Here is a 19,254-nt window from a genome sequence, read left to right as displayed (position 1 = left end):
GAGATATACCAAAGAGAAGGGATTAACTCCCATTCATTGTAAAGCAGAGTAACATTCTCTGCATTACTGGTTATATACTGCCTCTTCTGTATGCAGGAGATGGTTGCAAGCACGTGCTTGTCCATGCAAAAATGCCATGGCTTACGTTAGACTGTTGTAAAAAACCCCACAATATTGTCTCCACATTACTCTTCTGTCAAACAACTGAGTGCAGATTATTGCAGTTATTATCAACTAAACCCTCTGGTACATTTGCAAGGGCAGCAGGAACCCTTAAACCAGGGAATTTTTTTAAAAGGTACGAGAAATACGATCTCTTTTCCTAAGTTTTCACATCTTCCAGAGCAGTATTACTTACGTAGCTGAATATTCAAACAATCCATAATAAGGATTAAACATTTCTTTAGAGAGAAGGAAGAACCATTCCCTGGCAACTCCTCCATAGTCTAAACCTTTTTCACCATCAAATTCAATCCAAAGTCTTGCTTTAAGGAAATCTGCTCTCTTTACAGCTATGATTCTTCTGTAGGAATCTTCAAGGATTGTTGTGCGATGAATTTTCATTTCAAACCTATTTGGAATATCACTCTAAAAATGAGAACATGAAAACAAAGAACAATAAAACATCTTCCAGCATCTTAAAAGTTTTGCAGAATATGCAAATTCTGAAAATAGACAAAGAGGGCACAGAAACTGTTTCCTTACATAACTTGGAAACATAACACAGTATGATTGAAAAGAGGCTCCATTTACCTACAATTCAACTAGCAAAGAGAATTTCAGACACTAACTTCTATTTCATGCTAAGAAAATACAGTTCAAGTTCTTACTAGTAACAGCATATGGACAGTTGCTCTGCATGCAGCAAGGCATGGAGTCTCTTCTGACATTGAACATTTATCATATTACACACTTGATTAAAAACAGCTCACAGTTGACACATAAAATTATCTGGAACCATTTTTCCTGACTTATTCACCTCTAGTTCAATATTCTATGAGCCTAGGTGTCCCATTCTCTTACTTAAGACAAAATCTACAGTTGTATTTCATTCTTAAACCACCACAATTCTGTTGTGTGGCTGAGCTCTCTATCTCAGATTAAGATACTGACATTTGAAGGAATGTCAATCTTGTTTTACTAGGAACACAAAAAAAGAGGTGCATATATAACTTTGTGCAATTTACACGCAGCTCAAAATGCACAGGAAGACTTGGCAGGTAGAAGGTGAAGCATGGATCTAAACTCAAAGGCTATTATATATGTAAAATATCTCGCAAGGATGTAAAATTTGATTGAGCTTGTGCAGACTCATTGTTACCTGGCTGTCCAGATGCTATTTACAGTCTTTTATGCTACATGTTATAAACATACCTGGCACTGCCACTTCAAACTAGAGTTTGGAAACAACATTCATAGACTTCAGATTTTAAGGCTGTAACAATTTATTGCAGTCATCCAGCCTGATCATGATGACAGCAGAGATTTCTACATAGACAGACCAAAATCCATTCTGAGAACTTTCCATATTCTGACTTTCAAAAACTACTCTATGCTTGATCAGTGATTTCCAAACTTTTCTGTTGCTAGTCTTACTTTCAGGCTCATGACATTTTAACCTTTGAGAATTTCTACTTTTTAAATCAGATTGCTTACATTCTTCATCAGTGTATAAAGTCACAAACCCAGCTGTTAGAGCAAATACTAATTATTATAGTTGGCACTTCACAAATGTATTTGTGATCAGACAGTAAATTTACTTTCGCTGTAAATTTGCTTTCCCTTGTTTAGGGGCCTAAGTTTCATAACCTTCTGCTGGATTCCTACTGATTACTAACCTGTTTCTTCAATTTCTTTCTGAAGAATTCATACTTCCGCTTATAGTCCCTGGAGTAAGGCACAGCCTTTGGGGGGGAAAAAGAAAAAAATTCTTGTGTGTCTTGTGAAACACAGACAACCCATTTAAATTCTGAGATAACAGGAATACACGTTTTACTGAGTGCCAGGGGAAACTTCCAATTTATAAACACCAGGAATGAAAAGCACTTCTCTGTTCAGATCAGATGCACAGAACTCATGCTGTACTTCCCCATTAGCTGATGTAAGTGCCTGAGATCCCTGAGTGGCCCAGATCAAAGTGACCAAAATGCCTTTGGTGACGTCCATTTCCCTGCTGGATCATGAGAGACCTGGCTACAAACACCTCTATTTTCCATGGACAGGGAAGGTTGTTTACATATGCAGGCTATTAATAAACACAGATATCAGCTGAACACTAAAACCCATCTATAATTATAATGCAAACCATCTTTGCAATTAGTTCTGGTAATTTCACACTTCAGATTAAGTATTGAGGCTGGATAATTATTTTCCAGTTGAAAATCAATCTAATTCCTCTTTAAGCCCTTTTTTTTTCTTTTTTTTTTCCTCAAATTTACTTCATGAATTGAGCTAGTGTAGACAAGAAATAAATAAGACTTCCTTACCTACTTCAAAGCCCTCCCCCCAGTCTATAAGGAAACTTTCTTACTACCATGGGAACTTCTTTTTCTTTCTGGCATTTAAAGACCATTTCCCCAAAAAGCTTCCTAAACAGTCTTTAAAAATAAAAATGCTTTGTTCAGACATCCTGAAAGTTTTGCTTTCTAGACTGACTAACTTTTAAATGACAAGAGTTTGTTTGGATTCTATTAACAGTATGAAAAATCTACATTGGGAAAGCTTACTGGTCCAGTTATTGCCACATTCTGCAGTCGAGGATCCTCCCATTGTGTTCTCTTTGTATCTGCAAGAAAATTTTTCATTAGTTTCATTAATTCAAATAATGATCACAAATAAAATGATGAGTAGAGAAGAACACTAAATCGTACATACTGTGGTTTATGAAGAATATTCTTCCATCTGTGTGAGTTCTCTCTTCCCACCCTGGCTGTAAAAAGACAACATTTTTATTACATTTTTTGATTACATTTTTATTATCAATTTCTGATCACATAGCATGCATAGAACTCAACATGATCTACAGTTGTGGGCATTCCTCCCCCATCTACTGTCAGCACTGAAATTCAAACCAGTATTTTTTGTATGAAGAAAGCAGGCTGCATTTTCTCAAGTGCAAATTTCAATAATGCTAACTTAAACAGTTAAATTGTTACATTTTTCATCTGCAAAACAAGTACAAAATGGTTTACTTACTGGTAATGGGCCCAGGTCACCTGGATCTAGGGAAGTCTTTCTCCTTGGATGAGCAGAAATTTTCAGTCTTGGATCTTCCTTTGAAAAGCAAACAAGCAGCATGTTAAAATCCTTTTGCTGCTTTGTTTTGCTTTTAATTTTTTTGTCTTTATTTTGTCAAGAATATGCCTAGTACTTGTTAGGTAATGGTTACATATTCTGCAGCCAGAGGAATCCTTGTGGATTCTCAGTCCTTCAGTAATTTACAGTCATCTTCTAGTAACCTCTCACTTTATTTACATATATATAAATATAAATCCCTCACTCCATTTTTGTGTAATACAGTCAAATTACTCTTTCCACGCCATTTCTGACACACCTTATATTTTTTGGGTTTGGTGGCATTTTTTGTTGTTTGCTTGATAGGTTGGGGTTTTTTGTGGGAACTAAGATGAAGGTGGTTATATCATATGAGTTCTTTTTATCTACCTGGAGAAAAGAATACCCATTTTGAATCAATTTAATGCATTTCTCTTTCCCTTTCACCTGACAGTAACACTGACTTACTCTGGAGATGCTTAATCCCATCTAACAGCACTGCCAAGTGGTGTGCAGTGCCCCTCTGTGGAACTGCAGCTGTACAGCTCCCTCATCCATATGGCACTTGCACCTGGTCTGCTCTTCTAAGCATTCACAGAAATTTGTGTTGTGCCCTGTGATAAATTCAAGGTAATGGATTTCCTGTTGAAGGTATGTTTACAGAACTCATTTCTGTGAACAGCTCCTATAAGCTACCACAGTTCTGCAATGTCATGCAGGAGAGGCTTACATCTGCAAAGCAGATTCCTGTTTTCCTCCTTCCAAGCTAAACTTTCAAGTACCAATATAATTAGTAAAATTTATAATCTTTTACTCATGACAGGTATTATAACTTGGCATTTTTATTACATTCTCACTCAGACTCACACAGAATATTCTGGGTTTGAAGGGACCCACAACGATCATGGAGTCCATCTCCATGGCCTGTACAAGGACTGAATGCCCCAGCTTGGCTTTATTAGCACCATGATCTGACCATGCTCCTGAACAGACAAACACAGCTACCTCGGCACTAAAGAAACATACGGAAGCTTGCTGAAAGCAGAGAAGTTTTGATTCAAGAGGAACTAGAATTTCAGTTCATGAGAACAGTTTTCCATTACCCATGTTGTAGTTTTGGTATTGTGGTCAATAAAGAATGGTCTCCCATTGGGTGCATGTCGGACTTCCCAGCCTTTAGGAAGAAATCCTTGCTCCATTTCAGGCTGCTGCTGAGAAGACTGTTGTGATGAATCACTGGATGCTGCTTGTGGCTGTCTTGCTACAGAAATACTTTGTGCAGCTGACGCCTGACTTGCTTCCGCAGCAATCTATGGTAAATGACCAGAAAACATCCTATCAAATCAAACCCCTGTAAAGCAATATCTTTTTTCTATTAACCTGTATTTTGACTCATGAAAGCAGTTTCATAAAGCAAGTCCCTGACAGATGTCATGATATCAACCACATTGACCAACAATCACAGATTGTGGTGAAGGTTTACAGAAGCTCTCCAGCCTCTCCAGAAGGGAGAGTGACTTGCCATAAACATTGCTGTTGCTAACTCTCCAACTCTCCATGCAGTCTCTCAGGTATTTTATGTGGTACTTTACAGTTAATGCCTTTTGTGTGTTCTATTTCAAAGCCATCTCCACTTCTATTACATGAGATGTTTTAAAGGTTCAGTGAATACAAACATCAGTAAATTGAAGACAGGCAGTACCTGTACAACTGGTTTTATCCAGGTAGTGGTTCTAGAATTGTGATCTATATAATATGATCTTCCTTTTTCATCTTGTCTTTCTTCCCAGCCTGGGGGTAATCCAGATGAAGTAGGCAGTAACTAAATGTTAGTGATAACAGACAAAAAACAGTTAAGGAAACTATGAAACTTACTGTGAAAAGGTTTTCCTCTGTCAATTTAAAACAACAAAACTATATTCCAGAAGGTTCATGACTTTTATGAGCTGAATAAAATAGATAAGAAGTATTTAAGTCCTTTCTGAATAGCACGAAGTAACAGATTTTTATTTGTTTATACAAAACTCAAACTCCTCATGTTAAAGGATTCATTTATATACCTGGTTTAGGCTGATCCAGCCTAGTACTTCTGGCTATGAGATCACAGTTTGCAGTGTCACCATAAAAGCATAATGGAATGTGGGATAGCTTTTAATTAAAAGTAAACAATTATAAGGCAAACCATTTGAAAAATGAAACTCATATCATCAGGGCAAGACTACTTCCTTCTGCAGGCTATGCATCAAGATAATGCTAAACAAAGCTGAAACGTGGAAGCTTTACAGCTGAACTAGACCCATAATTGCCATTTTGTCAGGACAGCTGCTGGGCAAGGAAGGCCAAATCTCATCTGAAATGTCAGCAGCTAACACAGCTAAAAGCCTGTGGTTTTTGAAAAATGACTTACCACTGGATGTGCAGGCTGCTCTTCAAGTCTGTATGTCTGCAGACTACCTCTTCTGCTGGAATGGTTCTTGAAGGAGTGGAGAGGAATGACACATTAGTTGTTTCTGCAGCTTTAAGGATGGCAGCAAACAGCCAACAATGGCTATTACACTTCAAGCTATTACAGTTTCCATCCTGAGCAAAGTGTTGTATTTGTTTTGAAACATGATTTAATATGGTATTTTTCAAACTCTTGTTTTAACAGCTAGAAACATCAAGTTCACAGAGTCTATTATAACCTTAGAATGACAGAGGCTTGTGAAAGTTCAGAATACTCCAGCAAGAGATGTCTTGGCAGGTAAAACATTATTTACAAATAGTTACAGTACAATTGAGTTTACAGAGAGTTATAGAACTTTTTGTGTTGTCAGTAAAGTCTGTGATAAAGCAGAGCTAACACAACTTTCCAGAGAGTAAACTAGGTCAATATTGAAAAGGCATGAGTGTCTGAGATAATAATTTTGAGAAGAGCAATTAAATCCCTGGACTTTGCCTAAGTGTCCACCTTCCTACCTACAGTCACATTTCGGTCTCACTTGCTACTTAATTAGGCACATGTATTTCATTTTGCTCCAGAGTTTCTACAACTACTTGAAGGATTTTTCCCTATACACACACTACTGAAGTACTTAAAAGAAAAAACATTATTAACTTCTAAAGTTTTTTTTTTGTGGGGGGGTGGGGTGTAATGCAGGTGAAAAAATGCAACACTGCCATTCTAGCTGACTCTTGCAAATAATTTGAACATCTGCTTCTTTCTTTGCCCAGGCCACCCAAGCAAGCTGAAATAACAGTTTCTTTGCTATCCATTGAATACTGAACAGCAGAGATCAAGTAAAGTCCTGTTACTCTCACTTGACTGTTTCCAGCAACACTAGTGATACATTTGTACAAACTAAGATAAACATTGTCAATTCCAAATTTACATTTGGAAGGGTATTCTTAACATCACACAAACTAATGATTATTTCAATACCAAAATCTAACAGACTAGATGGCCTGGGTCACCTCTAAAGGCTTTCCTCAATGGACAGTGGATTTCTCACGTCACATATCAGGTTACAAGGCTGTTTGTGGAGCTCGGGTTTCACAGGACAGCTGAGCTTATTTAATTGCTTGTTACCACACCACCAAAAAGTCGAGTTTCACCCTGGCTACATGCTCCTGCTGTTTTCCCTCTGCTACTGTAGCATTTGTCAGACGACCTAGCATGCTGTTTCAGTTGCTCAAACTGCAAAAAAGCAGAGTTGGGGAAAAGAGCATAGTTTACTGCTGGGTTGCTGAACAGCTTCATGCAGAGGTCTGGCAAGTTCCACAGCTGGCACAAGGGCTGTGGAACTGTATGAGCAAGCTCCCTATTTTGCTGCTAAGGAAGCAGCAGGTTTACACAACCCAATCATAAAACCTTATCCCAATATTCAGAACGAGAAATGGTCAATCTTAGAACTTCTTCTAATTGGAAAAGTAACTCACATAGCACAACTCCCTTAGAAATAAGCTTCCAAGATACAGATAAGATTTTTTCATTCGTAGTTTTCAGCACTCTATGACATCAGACTAAGAGGTAGATTTACAGACTGAAAAATAGTTCACATAAATCTGTTTTAACCTCAGGCAGAAATCCATATAAGCAAAGCACAGAGAAAGAAAATGCTTGCTTAAATGGGATTCTACAGCAAAAAACTATTCTTAAAGTCTGTGCACTTGATATGAAATTAAAAATAAAATTCCTAAATAAAGTATTTATGGATTTAATTCTATCAGAACAATGAGAAAAATAATTTACAGTGTGGGCTGTTGACTGGCCAGTAGCTGGACTTCCAGAGGTAGTAAGTCTGTTACTCAGTTCTTCTGCAAGATGACTCTGTATATCACAGCTACTCTGCGAGAGAGGTATTTGAACATTCTGACTGCTGTACATCGTTGCCTCATCTTCAGTTATAATTTCCCAGCTCTTTAAAAGGAAAGCAAAGGGAAAACATTTTTAAAAAGTAGTTCCAAGTTACAATTAATTAAGACAAGCTTTTTGAGTAGGCTAGATTAAAAACACCCCTTGCATTTCAGAAACACGTGGAGATGGATTGTTTTACCTCAGGGGAATCTCTGTTGTCGGTGCTCTCCGTATCCTCTGAGATCTGTCGCCGGTGAGTGAACACGTGCTGGGCCTCCAGCTGCACACTGCCAAGATCTGCAACAGCCACACTGTCCCTGGTGGGGCAGGGGGGGAGAAGTCAGCTAACGGCAGCCAGAGTTTATCTTTCAACAGTAAGCCAGGCTAACAGCAAAAACATACATCAGAGTCATTTTGGCAGAAGAAAAAGAAACTGTCTGGACTACATAAATTAATGTAAACTGTTTAAGATGAATAAGCATTTATGTCAATGTGAAGTGTAAGCTGAAGAACCAGGTAGCATTCCGGGGTGGGGTAACAAAAAAAAAAAAAAAAAAAACAACCAAGGCAAACAATTCAACAAAGTCCCTGTGGGATGAAAAAACCAGGCTGAAAACTGAAAAATTATTTATCTTCCATTGCTATAGTTGTTATCTCTCCAACTGCAACCAGTTTCTATTTGAACACAAACTTCCAGAGCACACTACAGTCAAAATGATCACTAGTCAGTGATCACTGCATGAGGGCTTCCAAATGAAGTGAGGGAAAGCTCTCTAATAATTTTGAAGCTGTTCACTTTTTATTTCTCCTTGCTTTCAATGTAACTAGGGTGAATTACACTAGCTAATATAAGACTTGAATTTGCAGGCTAAAAGACTTACTGTGCAGTTGGTCTTTTCCACTGTGTTCTTCTGAACTCATGATTGACGTAGTAGGTCCTGCCGAGGATGTCTTGTCTTTCTTCCCAGCCTGAAGGCAGTGGAGGAGATTCCTGCTGCTGCTGTTGTGGCTGGCTAGCAGCCTCTGGTTGGTCCAATATAATCCACCCAGGCTGAAAGACATAATACAGCTACGTTTAATACTACAGAAGCTGAAAAACATATCTCAATTTTTTAAGCCATTCCCCCTTTTAAGGTGTAGTTCATCTCAAGCCACTAAATTTTACTCTGTTTTAGTGTGTTTATTTCTAAAAAATGACAGGACATATTATGCATGCAGAAATCTTATTTTTAACTCAAGATCCTTAAATATATTAATACCAGAAGTTCTTAATTCCAGCAAAATAAACAGCATTCACAGAATACATTAAAAGCTTAAATATTTTCATTTCATACACATGCTGTGAATGTATGAGGCAGGTGAACACACCCTTCTGTAACAAAGTTTAATTACAGCAAAGCTGGTAATGCTGAATAGAGCTAAGTCTGGAAAATAAATCCATTAATCTACATTGGATGTGCTTTAAACAATCATATATACATGGTAGGTAAGATCAAAATGTCCCTATGGATTGGAGAGAATTGAAACTCTAAAACCAGAGAGATGTTAGTGTGTCTCTAGGGTCAAAAAACATTAAACAGTACATACAGCAGAAACTTCAACACTTTAAATTGTATGCACAATACAAGCAAACACTTTTAACTGGTTTGTTTCTAAAATATTATTTATAGCTTAGTGATTCCTCACATTTATGTTTTAGCAATAAACACATTTTTTCCTACCTCTAATTCTTCAGCCTGTTCTGTGGTTTCTTCTTCAGACCCATTGTTTTTAGGTAAGTAAGTCATTTTTAATCTAAGGTGGCCTTTAACTCTTGATTTATGGCTGCAGAAGAGAAAATAACATCTTATTGTGCACTTCTAAAACAAAACAGCTGAAAAAGCACAGCTAGAAGATTATTCTTAAGTGTTCCAACACAAACGTGACTTTCTATAATTTACATTAATGAAGTTCTATAATAGCATTGAGGCTTCAGACTTCTGAATACAGTAAGTATTTAAAATGCTGACTTTTTAGTAGAATATCAGTATCTTAGAAATGGCTACTCAAATTTCTTGGATGGAAACAGAAAAACTTAGAAAATGCTTATGTAGTTACAAGTAATTACGTAAGAACATGGTTTAGATATAAAAATTAGAATTTCCATGTGGTATTTACCAACCTTCTTGGATGAAGAACAAAATCCTTAAATGTATATGGTCTCTCCATACTTGGATTTTCTGTCTGGAATAAGAATTTTTTTCAAGAAAAATCTTTATCAAGCACTTGAAATCAAAGAAAATTATCAGAAATTTCCAGTTGATTTCTCTGAAGGCCTTGTAACATTTTAAAACTTAAATTACAGGTTCAGGTACACTAACAGCAATACCAGCTTTAATCTTAGCAGTAAGACCAATATTCTGGTTCAAGAAAACAACAACTACCTTTCAGTGTCTATGCACATTACAGAATGAAACACCTGCTCTTGGAAAAGGTTTGCCATGGTTGTTACCCTGTTTTTAAGACAGTTTATGACAAATCTGTTAGTATCTGCTAATATTTTGAGAGTTCAGAGGAAAATGAAAAAGCTTATTTATTTCAATGTTCTTAGTGATATTTCTTAAAAACTGATTATCTGCCTTGCAAAAGGATTACAAGAAACAGAAAAAAAATGACCAAAGCAACAGTAGCTCTATTTCCCACTTACCCTGTTTTTTGAATCTGTTTATGTGAATAAGGAACAGTAAAAATAAATTTACAGGCTTTAAAGAAATATTTTAAGACATGACAATAATTACAATCTCTTCGTATCTTTAAGACTGTAAAACTATGGAAAAGGTAAAGCACTCCAGTACTGGAAAACAAGGTAACCTACACTATTTTATAAATATCAGCACTGAAAAACCCCAAAAAGATCTACAAAATAAAACAAAGAACCCACAGAGCAGGAGAATTTAATCACTTTATTACCAGTATTGTTAACTTCCTTAGATGACTAACAGAGTGCGTATAGAAATATTATTTCCCTTTTGTAGTCTTAAAAACAAACAAAAGATACAAACCGGTAACTGATAAAGAGGAATATCCACTTGTCCAAGAAAATCATCTCGAGTCTACAGAAAACAAAAACAAACACCACTGAAAGTTGAAAGCTGCAAAGTGTTTTAAAAAGCTGCAAAGTGTTTGTCCCCCACACCCTGGTAACATACCAATGCCTTCTTAGAACCTGAAGGCACTTTTGAATTCTAGGCAGTAACTTGTTCTGCACAGAGCAAGTTCTGATTGACCCAACACCCCAAACCTTGGACAGTTCTGCCTTCCTCAAAAAATTTGTGGGAGGTGGAGATTTAGACTGTTTATTAAATTATACAGACTAATGTTAACGGAACAGGAGAGTTGCTCAGCATCAGGACTGAGACTGTCAGTATCTCCAGTAGAAACATTGTCCTAAAGGACCCACCTCCTAGGAGGCCCCAGCAATTTCCATAAACCTAGGCAGCTGTTTCAAACAGGCATGTATAAACACTTTTTTATTTTTTACAGCAAATCTTACAGCTACTGTCAAAGCTAACAAGAAGCAAAAGTAAGTGAAATCTGTGGTAAGTGCTTTGGAAGTTCCAGCAATTCCAGTGGTCCCAAGCTTGGCATGAAAATCTGTTAGAACTATGAAAAAATGCCTTCTGTCTACACACACTGCAGAGTTTAATTTCAACAATGACCATCCAGAAGATTTTACCTGACCTGGACATCTGGACTGTCCAGCTGGGACCAGACTATGAAGGCAGCAGCTGTCAGACCAGGGCAGGACTGACAACACACGGTATTGCTGCACGCTTGACTTTTCCTAATGGATTTCTGCTTGTCAAATAAATTACAATTTCAGTAATCTACATAGGTAATTTCAGTATTCACCAATAATCATCACCAGCAGTACTCGACTTCTTGCTGGATTTGGTGCCTATTCTTTCCTAAATCTGTTGTTGCATTTATTCAAACTAATCACCCCAGATTTTTAATGTCTGTCCATAAAACTTTTCACCACAAGGCTCTGCAGCTTGCTGACATCTATTTCCTTCACCTCAGGGCAAAACCAAGTGTTTCAATTTTCTTCTGGAAAACTTACCTTGATTTTCAACTCAAATGCTTTACAGCCTTAAAACTCCCATCCAATCCTACCCATTTTTTGGTCCCTCTGACATTAAAGTGCAGGTATAGCTTGAAGCAGTTCTTTTTGCCTTAGTAATTCTGGTATCTTTTTTCCTTAGCTCTGTTCTCCTAAGTTCATCCATTTAACCTTTAAGTCATACATTTATTTGAAGAATCAGTGTCTCATGTGGGCCTCAAATTTTTACACCTGAAAAAAGTGCAACTATGTTGTTATAGGTGATAAAATATAGAAATTTGGAGATATATCACTTCAAATTCAGTTTGCAGTGTGATTGCCATGTTCAGAACTGAAGGGGACAAAAATTAAAATATACAAAAAACATCCACTGTTTTAGTCCACAAACTCATTTGAGCTAGAAAGCTACAACAGGTTTCATACCTGTGCAGGCTTCCCTCAACTACTGAAGGAACACTTTCTGTGCTATTATAGACCACAGGACTCTGGAAAAAAATAGTTATCATTTTTGCCTATGAGGTTCTTTTTTAAATGGCACAGCACATACCTTAGACATGCTAAAAGGCTTAGTATTTGTAAAGTTCTTGGCAAGCCTCAAGTGGAACATGCCTTCCAAATAAATTATTGGAATGTGGGACAAAAGTTTTCTCTATTTTAGAAACCCTCAGAACATTGTGTTTGTTACCAGCATAATTTGAGTATGGGCTCCTGTTATTCACTTTATTATTCTGCTGCCTCTCCTCCTATTTTTAGCAGAGTTAGCCTCGATAACCAACTCTTTAACAGTACTTTCTCCTCCAGCCAGAAAGCAAAACCCTGAGTGGAGATTTTTGTTGACCTCCAAACAACTAACACATAAATCAGATAGCAGGAATGATCTCCAGCAATGTGTGCCCCCATGACAAGCTGACTAACTGCCTGCCAAGAGGTGCCAAAGCAGCTTCGCAACAGACATGGCACACAGGAACAACTAAATGCCAGCGGAGCTGAAACTGTTTGGATCTCTGTTCCATCACAGCAGGCAACACACACAAGTGGGTCAGTTGTTCTTGTCAACTTCTAATTTCTTAACAGCCAGAGAACTCAAACTTACTGCTTGGCATGAACCTCAATTAATGATATACTGCGCTAACAGAGAGGCCTTGTATTTTACTGATTCAGTGGTTTAGTCTATAGAAAGTTATTAAAAACAGGTGAGGACAGACAGCTGCTGTACACAATTCATTTGAAGAACTCCAGTGCAATGCCAAAGCATTCAAAAAGACAGTAATTCTGTTGAAAACTCATTTTCATCTACTTTACAAATATATGCTTACTAACTTTTAGATTTTGGACTTTTTTTTTCTGCAACTCCCATCAGAAATTGAAGTAAGATTTTAAACAGACATGCTTATCTGAGTCACATATTTAATAGCAGTACCGAGAACATAATCCAAAATTTATCAGATTTGAAAATGGGTCACTGAATTTAATGCCTTTCTCAATTGCTGGATTCACCACATAGCCTTTTGAAACAGCTCTTGTACAAGACAGGGTGTTGAAATAACAAGCATTTTCTCTACCAGTTTTTGTGACAAATGTTTGGTGGTATTAGTGCATTAATTAGAATCCAAGCATATTTCCAGTCTTTTTCTGAATAAACAGGCAGCTAGTTGTGAACAGTTCAGTCTTTGCACAGAAATCCACAGCTGTATGGCAAAACAAGAAAGCATACAGCTTTTATTGGAGGGAACATAAGTATCAATTCAAATTGAAAAAACAAACAGTGATCTGGACTATCGCTGCTTAAGAAAACATGAGCTCAATAGATGCCTTATAAAACCAACATTCTTCTTGCTTAAACACCCAAACATCAACATTAGTTACAAGCTTGATGAGAATGAAAAAAACTTTCCTGAGCTACACTAGCAAATTCAAGTATTTTTCTTTTCATGCTGCGCTGAGTGTATTATTTCGTTCTCTTAAATTCTAAACTGAAAAAAGTGAGCATTTTTTCTTCCATAATATACTGCCAGCATATGCTATTCATCATGAAAAAGTTACAGTTTCAAAAAACCAAGATTCAATTATGACATTAAGTTTGTACCAAATTCATGGATTCCACAAGTAATGTTTTCTCTATCTTGCAATGCAATAAATATTTGGTTGCAAGGAATTCATTACAGTCCCATCTCCTGTATTTTTAAGGGGGACCTGTGGATTGTGAGACTTCTGTCTTTTTTTTTTTTTGATGATATGTAGGCCAAGTAGGCATTTCTTTAGAGTTGGCATCTATGGCAGTGAGATACAAGACCCTATCAGCATTTTCAAAATAGGGAGAATACATACTGTTAGGTCAAGGGTTATTACACAACATGTGTTTCTGCAGGACCTTCAGCCCTGCTGGCTGTTTCAACAGCAAGGTGTCAGCACAACATGCCTCAGCAGTTTTACCATCTGCTTAACAGACAGCATTTAGAAATGACACTGAGGTTATTTTCACTAATTCTCTCTCACTTCCAAAGATATTTTCAGACAACTGTTTATCTAAAGACCAGAGTAAAAGCATCATCTGTTTCTCCATTTATAGCTTACACATTTTATATGGCACCAAAATCTTACTGCTTCCTTTAAAGTTCATATTTAGTATACAGTACTTTTACAACAACATTCATATATTAGTGCACGCAAAGTGTGCTGCTTTGAGAACTTGTCCTTAAAAGTTTATTAACAATGACATTTAAGATAGCTTTTTTTCCCACACAGTTTACAGGAAGTCAAGTTGTCTAATATAACCAAAGCATACTTCAGAACAACATAAACAGAGAACATGTCAAAAGGTATTAATGCATTGATTTTATTCATCAGGACTTCAAGTTGCTTTGGTTTGATGTATGCATGTGCCAAACAAACTACCATATAAAAAGCAGGCATATTACATTTTATGAAAAGTCAAAAGCCAATCCAGACTTGTCCTCTTGTGTTAAATCTGCCAATATTCACCACAAAAACTTTAGAAAACAGTATCAAATATTTAATTAAGTACTATTTCAACAAGTCATTCCTGACATCAAGTCAGTTATCTTCATAATAATATAAAAACATAAAACCCTTGCATCTGTTTTGTGAAAGCTTTTTTGCCATATTTTACGACTTCAAATAAAGTTTGAAAAACAAACTCTTGTACTAACAATTCCAGGCGCACTTTCACCTTCTCCATGTAACACTACAAAGCTTAAAACACAGAAATGTAAAATTCTATCCAATGTTAAAACTGCATGTGTAATTTGGTCTCAGAAGTAACAACAAATAAACCAGGTACTGCAGATGTTTACTACAGTGGCTAATTAACACATTCAGCTCTGAAGGATTTCATACAGTCATTCAACTTTTTGTTTTTCAGAGCAAGAGGGAAGGCATAGAATTAAAAATAAGAGAAACTAATTTTCTCCAAAAGGGAGACAACTGGAGCATGTCTGCATCATGGTCTCACTCCTATGAAGTTCACTTGATCCAGTTCAGGATCACACAGAGGCATAAAGCTGGAAGCTGCTTTTCAGCCCTAAATTACCTCAGCTGGCCAGGGCTCTACAGGTACCTGGCCACTTCTTACAGCACAAGCCTAGAGCAGGGCTGGATGCAGGCTGTATGGCCTCACCTTGCTCCAAAGTCAGTCCAGCAGTTTTCAAAGGAATTCCCAAATGTACTGTCAATGCAAATGCAGCACCAACACTGACTCAGGACAGCCCTGTGCATCAGCACACAGGTGGTGGCCACTGCCAGCCACACCACAGCACTCCACACCCAGCTTTAGCCCCCAGCCACTGCTGAACAGGAGCCTCAAGCCTCACCTATCGACCTCTCCCAGCCCCAAGCCTAAACCTCTTGCTGCCAGGTGTAAGGGTAGACACAGGACCTGGCTAGAGCAGAACTCACGGTTGGGTTTGTTTGAAGGTCCGCTGTGAATCCCACCTGTCCAAAACCAGTCTGCATGAACTGACCTTGGATGCCTCAACCTCTAATGACAAAAGGCAACCACAACACAAATAATCCAACCACAATCACTTTTCCAACAAAACAGTATTACCATTTATTTCAGACAAGCTCAAAGACACTAACAAAGTTATATTACACTTCCCACCTCACACATGGTTTTATTAGCCTATAATTTGTCAGATGTTAACTACTTCAGATTTCTCATTAAAACACTAAATATTTGTCCCAAAACAAACTTAGTAGAAACAATGATTAGTAGAATAACTGGCTAATGTAGAAACTCAATTAAAAATAAGTAATGTTCATAATAAATTCTGGAATCCCTTTCCCTTCAAAAAGCCCTTGTACTTTGACGTTACCAAAGAGGCCATCTCCCTTATGCTAGGAAAATCACTGATTGCCAGAGAAATCATCCAGGTCTGAAAGAATCCAGTCCTGTGTTTCTTACCACATTCCTCTTACAGAGTAGCTGGAGTGTTTCATTTGCATTTTAATACGCCCTAACTTCAATGACTCCAATTCAAGTTTGTATGTAATTTCAGCCAGCAACTTGCTGATGTCCTTCTTAAATTCTGTTTGCTTATGTTACAGTGGATACAGCTGAAAGCAGCCCAAGGTCTCAAACAATAATTGCAGCTATCTGTAGACTGTTCAGTTTATTGTAAACTATCATGACAGAAAAAAAGAATGATGCACTCTCTTGAAACAGAGATGATTATAGATCCATAAACTAACACTGCAATGAGCTACAAACATTTTGCTGGCTGCATTCCCAAATCAGCATGTTCTGTTTGTCACAGGGAGTAAGGAAAAAAGTACACTTGAAACAGAGACACTTCACAGAAATGCAGGGCAGTCCCCTTCAGACAAGGGTGAAAGTCAGTCATAAGCAAATGACTTGAAAAGGCCACTCAGTTTTGCTTACTTGCTTAATCTGCGAAATTCATCCACTTCTGGAAGATGAGAAAACACGTGTTGGAACACAGAAGAGCACTCTGCCAAGGGTGAGGGGAGAGCATTTCTACCACTTGATCCTCTGTGGCTGCAAGGGCTGCCAGGCACCAGAGAGCCTGGGGGTCAGATTAACACTCTGCCTACCCTCGTATCCTTTCCATGTAATGGCCAAGAGCAGATGCTTAAGGAATAATAATAATAATAGTGGTAATTAAGAACAGTACTTCCTTTGATACAACCTCCAGTTTCCAATGAATAAGTGGTCATGGACCCCTTGATCCTGACATTAAAACACATATTGAAAATACCCTTTGATGGATATTTCTACAACTTACTTAACTTGTTAAAATCTATTTCTACTTTTGATATGAAGATCTTGAGACCATTTGCTTAGCAACACATAAAAGAATATATTTTTTAAAAAGTGGAATGGAAAAATTCACCTCCCCTAAAGTATAGTTTTACAGATTCCCTCTATACCACCTTTTTTTTTTCCAAAGCTGAAAAACCCCTGGTCTACTTAGTGTTTCTCCTCACATAAAACTCACACCAATCTTGCAACCCTTCCTTTTTCAGTTCTGTTATCCATGCTTCCTGAAGAACCACCAGAAATATACATGTCATGCACCTATGTGGATTTGTGCAATTCCATAATGGTGGTTTTAATTTTGTTAGTTTATTTCTTCCCTAATAAATCCTAAGCTTTTATTTGCCTGTCAACAAGATCTGAGCTAACATTTTCAGCAAGTCTTTCCCCATGACACAAACCATTTCCTGACCAGTACAGTAGGCCATCATCAAGGGTACATCATTAGCTGCTTTTCATGTGTGGAATACTTGGCACTTTTCAACACTGATTTCCAAATTGGAAAAAAAAATTAAATTAAAGCAATGATCTTGTCTCATATCTAAAAGCCTGCAAGTTCCTCAGGTAGTGAGGAGTAAAGGAAGAATGTCTCTAGCTTGCCCTGTGAACAAGTTTTATTTAACACATTCTTGTAGGTATACCACATTTCAAAAACAGAGTAACTATAGCTTGTGGCAACATTAAAGAAGCCACAGCATCAACGCTAGCCACTCTCTCATGGAAGATTAAAAGGACATGAATCACCCTGAAGGCTGGATAATTACATATTTACATAAGCTGTTTCAGGAGGCCTGCTCTGCATGGTTCTGCAGTTTTAGTTTCCCTATTTTTTTCTGGCAGGAGAAACCTGCCCAAATTCAGTTCAGCTGCAGACTGTAAACAGAATTAGGCTAATCATAATCTCCACACAGGACAATCAAATAAAACTTCTCCTTAATATGTACACGTAATGTTTGCTAAGGACTGCAAAGTGCTAGAGCTTTAATATACTGGTATATTCAAGTATCTGCTTCCTTACAGTATGATGATATTCTGAAAGTTACATACGGCTCATTGTTGCCAAATACAACCTGCAAAACCTGAAAAACTTCAGGGATCGAGTTATTACCAAATAATGTTATTTGATCACTTCCTTTGCATCACTTTCCTAATACATCCATGCAGTAGGCTGTACGATCTATCCCATCCTTTGTGTGCCATCTTTTTCTTCCTCTGAAGAAAGACTGCTAATCAAAAAAGCATGAAGAAAGGTTGAGAAGAAGTTGTAAGTAAACTCTGCATTTAGCAAGAGGAAAAACAGAAGAAATTAGTACCAGCTATTAAAGCACTACAGGTCATTAAAGCACAGAAGCAGGAAATTACCTACAACTAATTATAAATTGTTCATTACTGTGATTAACACAGTTTCCACTGTCTTCCCTTCAATGTATTCATGTATACTCCAGCTTCTAAAACTTGTCTGAGGCACAACACACACTCTTATGTGACTGAAGTCTAACATAGTCACTCCCACAATTCCTCAGAAAGACACAACCTTCCTTTCAATCCCAACTCTCCCTGACTGAACTGACAGACCATGACACAGCAATGCACCACATGGTCCTGTAATGTGATCCTCTCAGATATGCAACACTGAACAATATGAAAGTTGTTAGATTATGGGGTTACCATAGCACAGTAGCATAAAGTGATGCCAATTTGTGCTTTGCTTTTTATTGGCTCCATAATCTTCTGCTTTTGCTGCTCCTTTTCCACCTCACTTCCTTGCACAGATTTGGGACACTGATACACATGCAGCCCTTTGCTCCATGTGCAAAGCTGGAGCTGAGCCACAGCTGTCCTTCCCTTCTCTTGGCGCTTCTCCCTGGCTGGATCACAGTTTTCTGGGAGGGAGTTATGCTGTGACAGAAGCTCTATGCCTAAGGAGAATGCAAGAGAGAAGACAACCTCAGACTATTCAGCACTCACTTGTGGTGCAGCATTTATCAAGGGAATCACAATCTTCCAGACACAGGTTCTGGTCCCCTCAGCGTGTTCAGATTAGCTGGGAAGTTATTCAAGAGAGAAACCCTCAACACAGCCCCCTCAAATTACTGTATTACTAAATTTAAATTTAGTAGAGCAAGATTCAAATAGCATCTTTTACGAAGGCAAAGTTTCAGAGTTTGGTGAAAAAAGCTCAAGAGGTCCAACTAAAAGGTTTCCCTTATGTGAATCTGCCAGTAGAAAAACAATTTGGTTATTTTA

General features: G+C 37.6%; 1 protein-coding gene across 3 annotated transcripts in view; it reads right to left on the bottom strand.

Annotated features, from left to right (window-relative positions):
- NEDD4 (NEDD4 E3 ubiquitin protein ligase) overlaps nt 1-19,254 on the bottom strand; it is a 50,636-nt gene that overhangs the window by 9,025 nt on the left and 22,357 nt on the right. For 2 of the 3 annotated variants that reach the window (XM_041418587.1, XM_041418586.1), the window contains 14 exons: nt 10,651-10,701; nt 9,771-9,832; nt 9,331-9,433; nt 8,491-8,660; nt 7,809-7,926; nt 7,505-7,672; nt 5,681-5,746; nt 4,976-5,095; nt 4,377-4,583; nt 3,196-3,273; nt 2,875-2,929; nt 2,727-2,785; nt 1,839-1,904; nt 359-588 (listed from right to left, as the gene is read on the bottom strand). In XM_041418587.1, coding sequence (XP_041274521.1) covers nt 359-588; nt 1,839-1,904; nt 2,727-2,785; nt 2,875-2,929; nt 3,196-3,273; nt 4,377-4,583; nt 4,976-5,095; nt 5,681-5,746; nt 7,505-7,672; nt 7,809-7,926; nt 8,491-8,660; nt 9,331-9,433; nt 9,771-9,832; nt 10,651-10,701 — 1,553 coding nt within the window. Of the gene's footprint in view, nt 1-358; nt 589-1,838; nt 1,905-2,726; nt 2,786-2,874; nt 2,930-3,195; nt 3,274-4,376; nt 4,584-4,975; nt 5,096-5,680; nt 5,747-7,504; nt 7,673-7,808; nt 7,927-8,490; nt 8,661-9,330; nt 9,434-9,770; nt 9,833-10,650; nt 10,702-16,611; nt 16,704-19,254 lie in introns of those variants that run through there. The other variant, XM_041418588.1, reaches the window with a different exon arrangement.

This window comes from Onychostruthus taczanowskii, unplaced genomic scaffold (genome assembly GCF_017590055.1).
Source record: "Onychostruthus taczanowskii isolate IOZ18803 unplaced genomic scaffold, ASM1759005v1 scaffold6, whole genome shotgun sequence".
In the NCBI taxonomy this organism is placed as follows: Eukaryota; Metazoa; Chordata; class Aves; order Passeriformes; family Passeridae; genus Onychostruthus; species Onychostruthus taczanowskii.
Note: the sequence above shows the minus strand (reverse complement) of the source record. Positions and strands in the feature narration are given on the sequence as shown.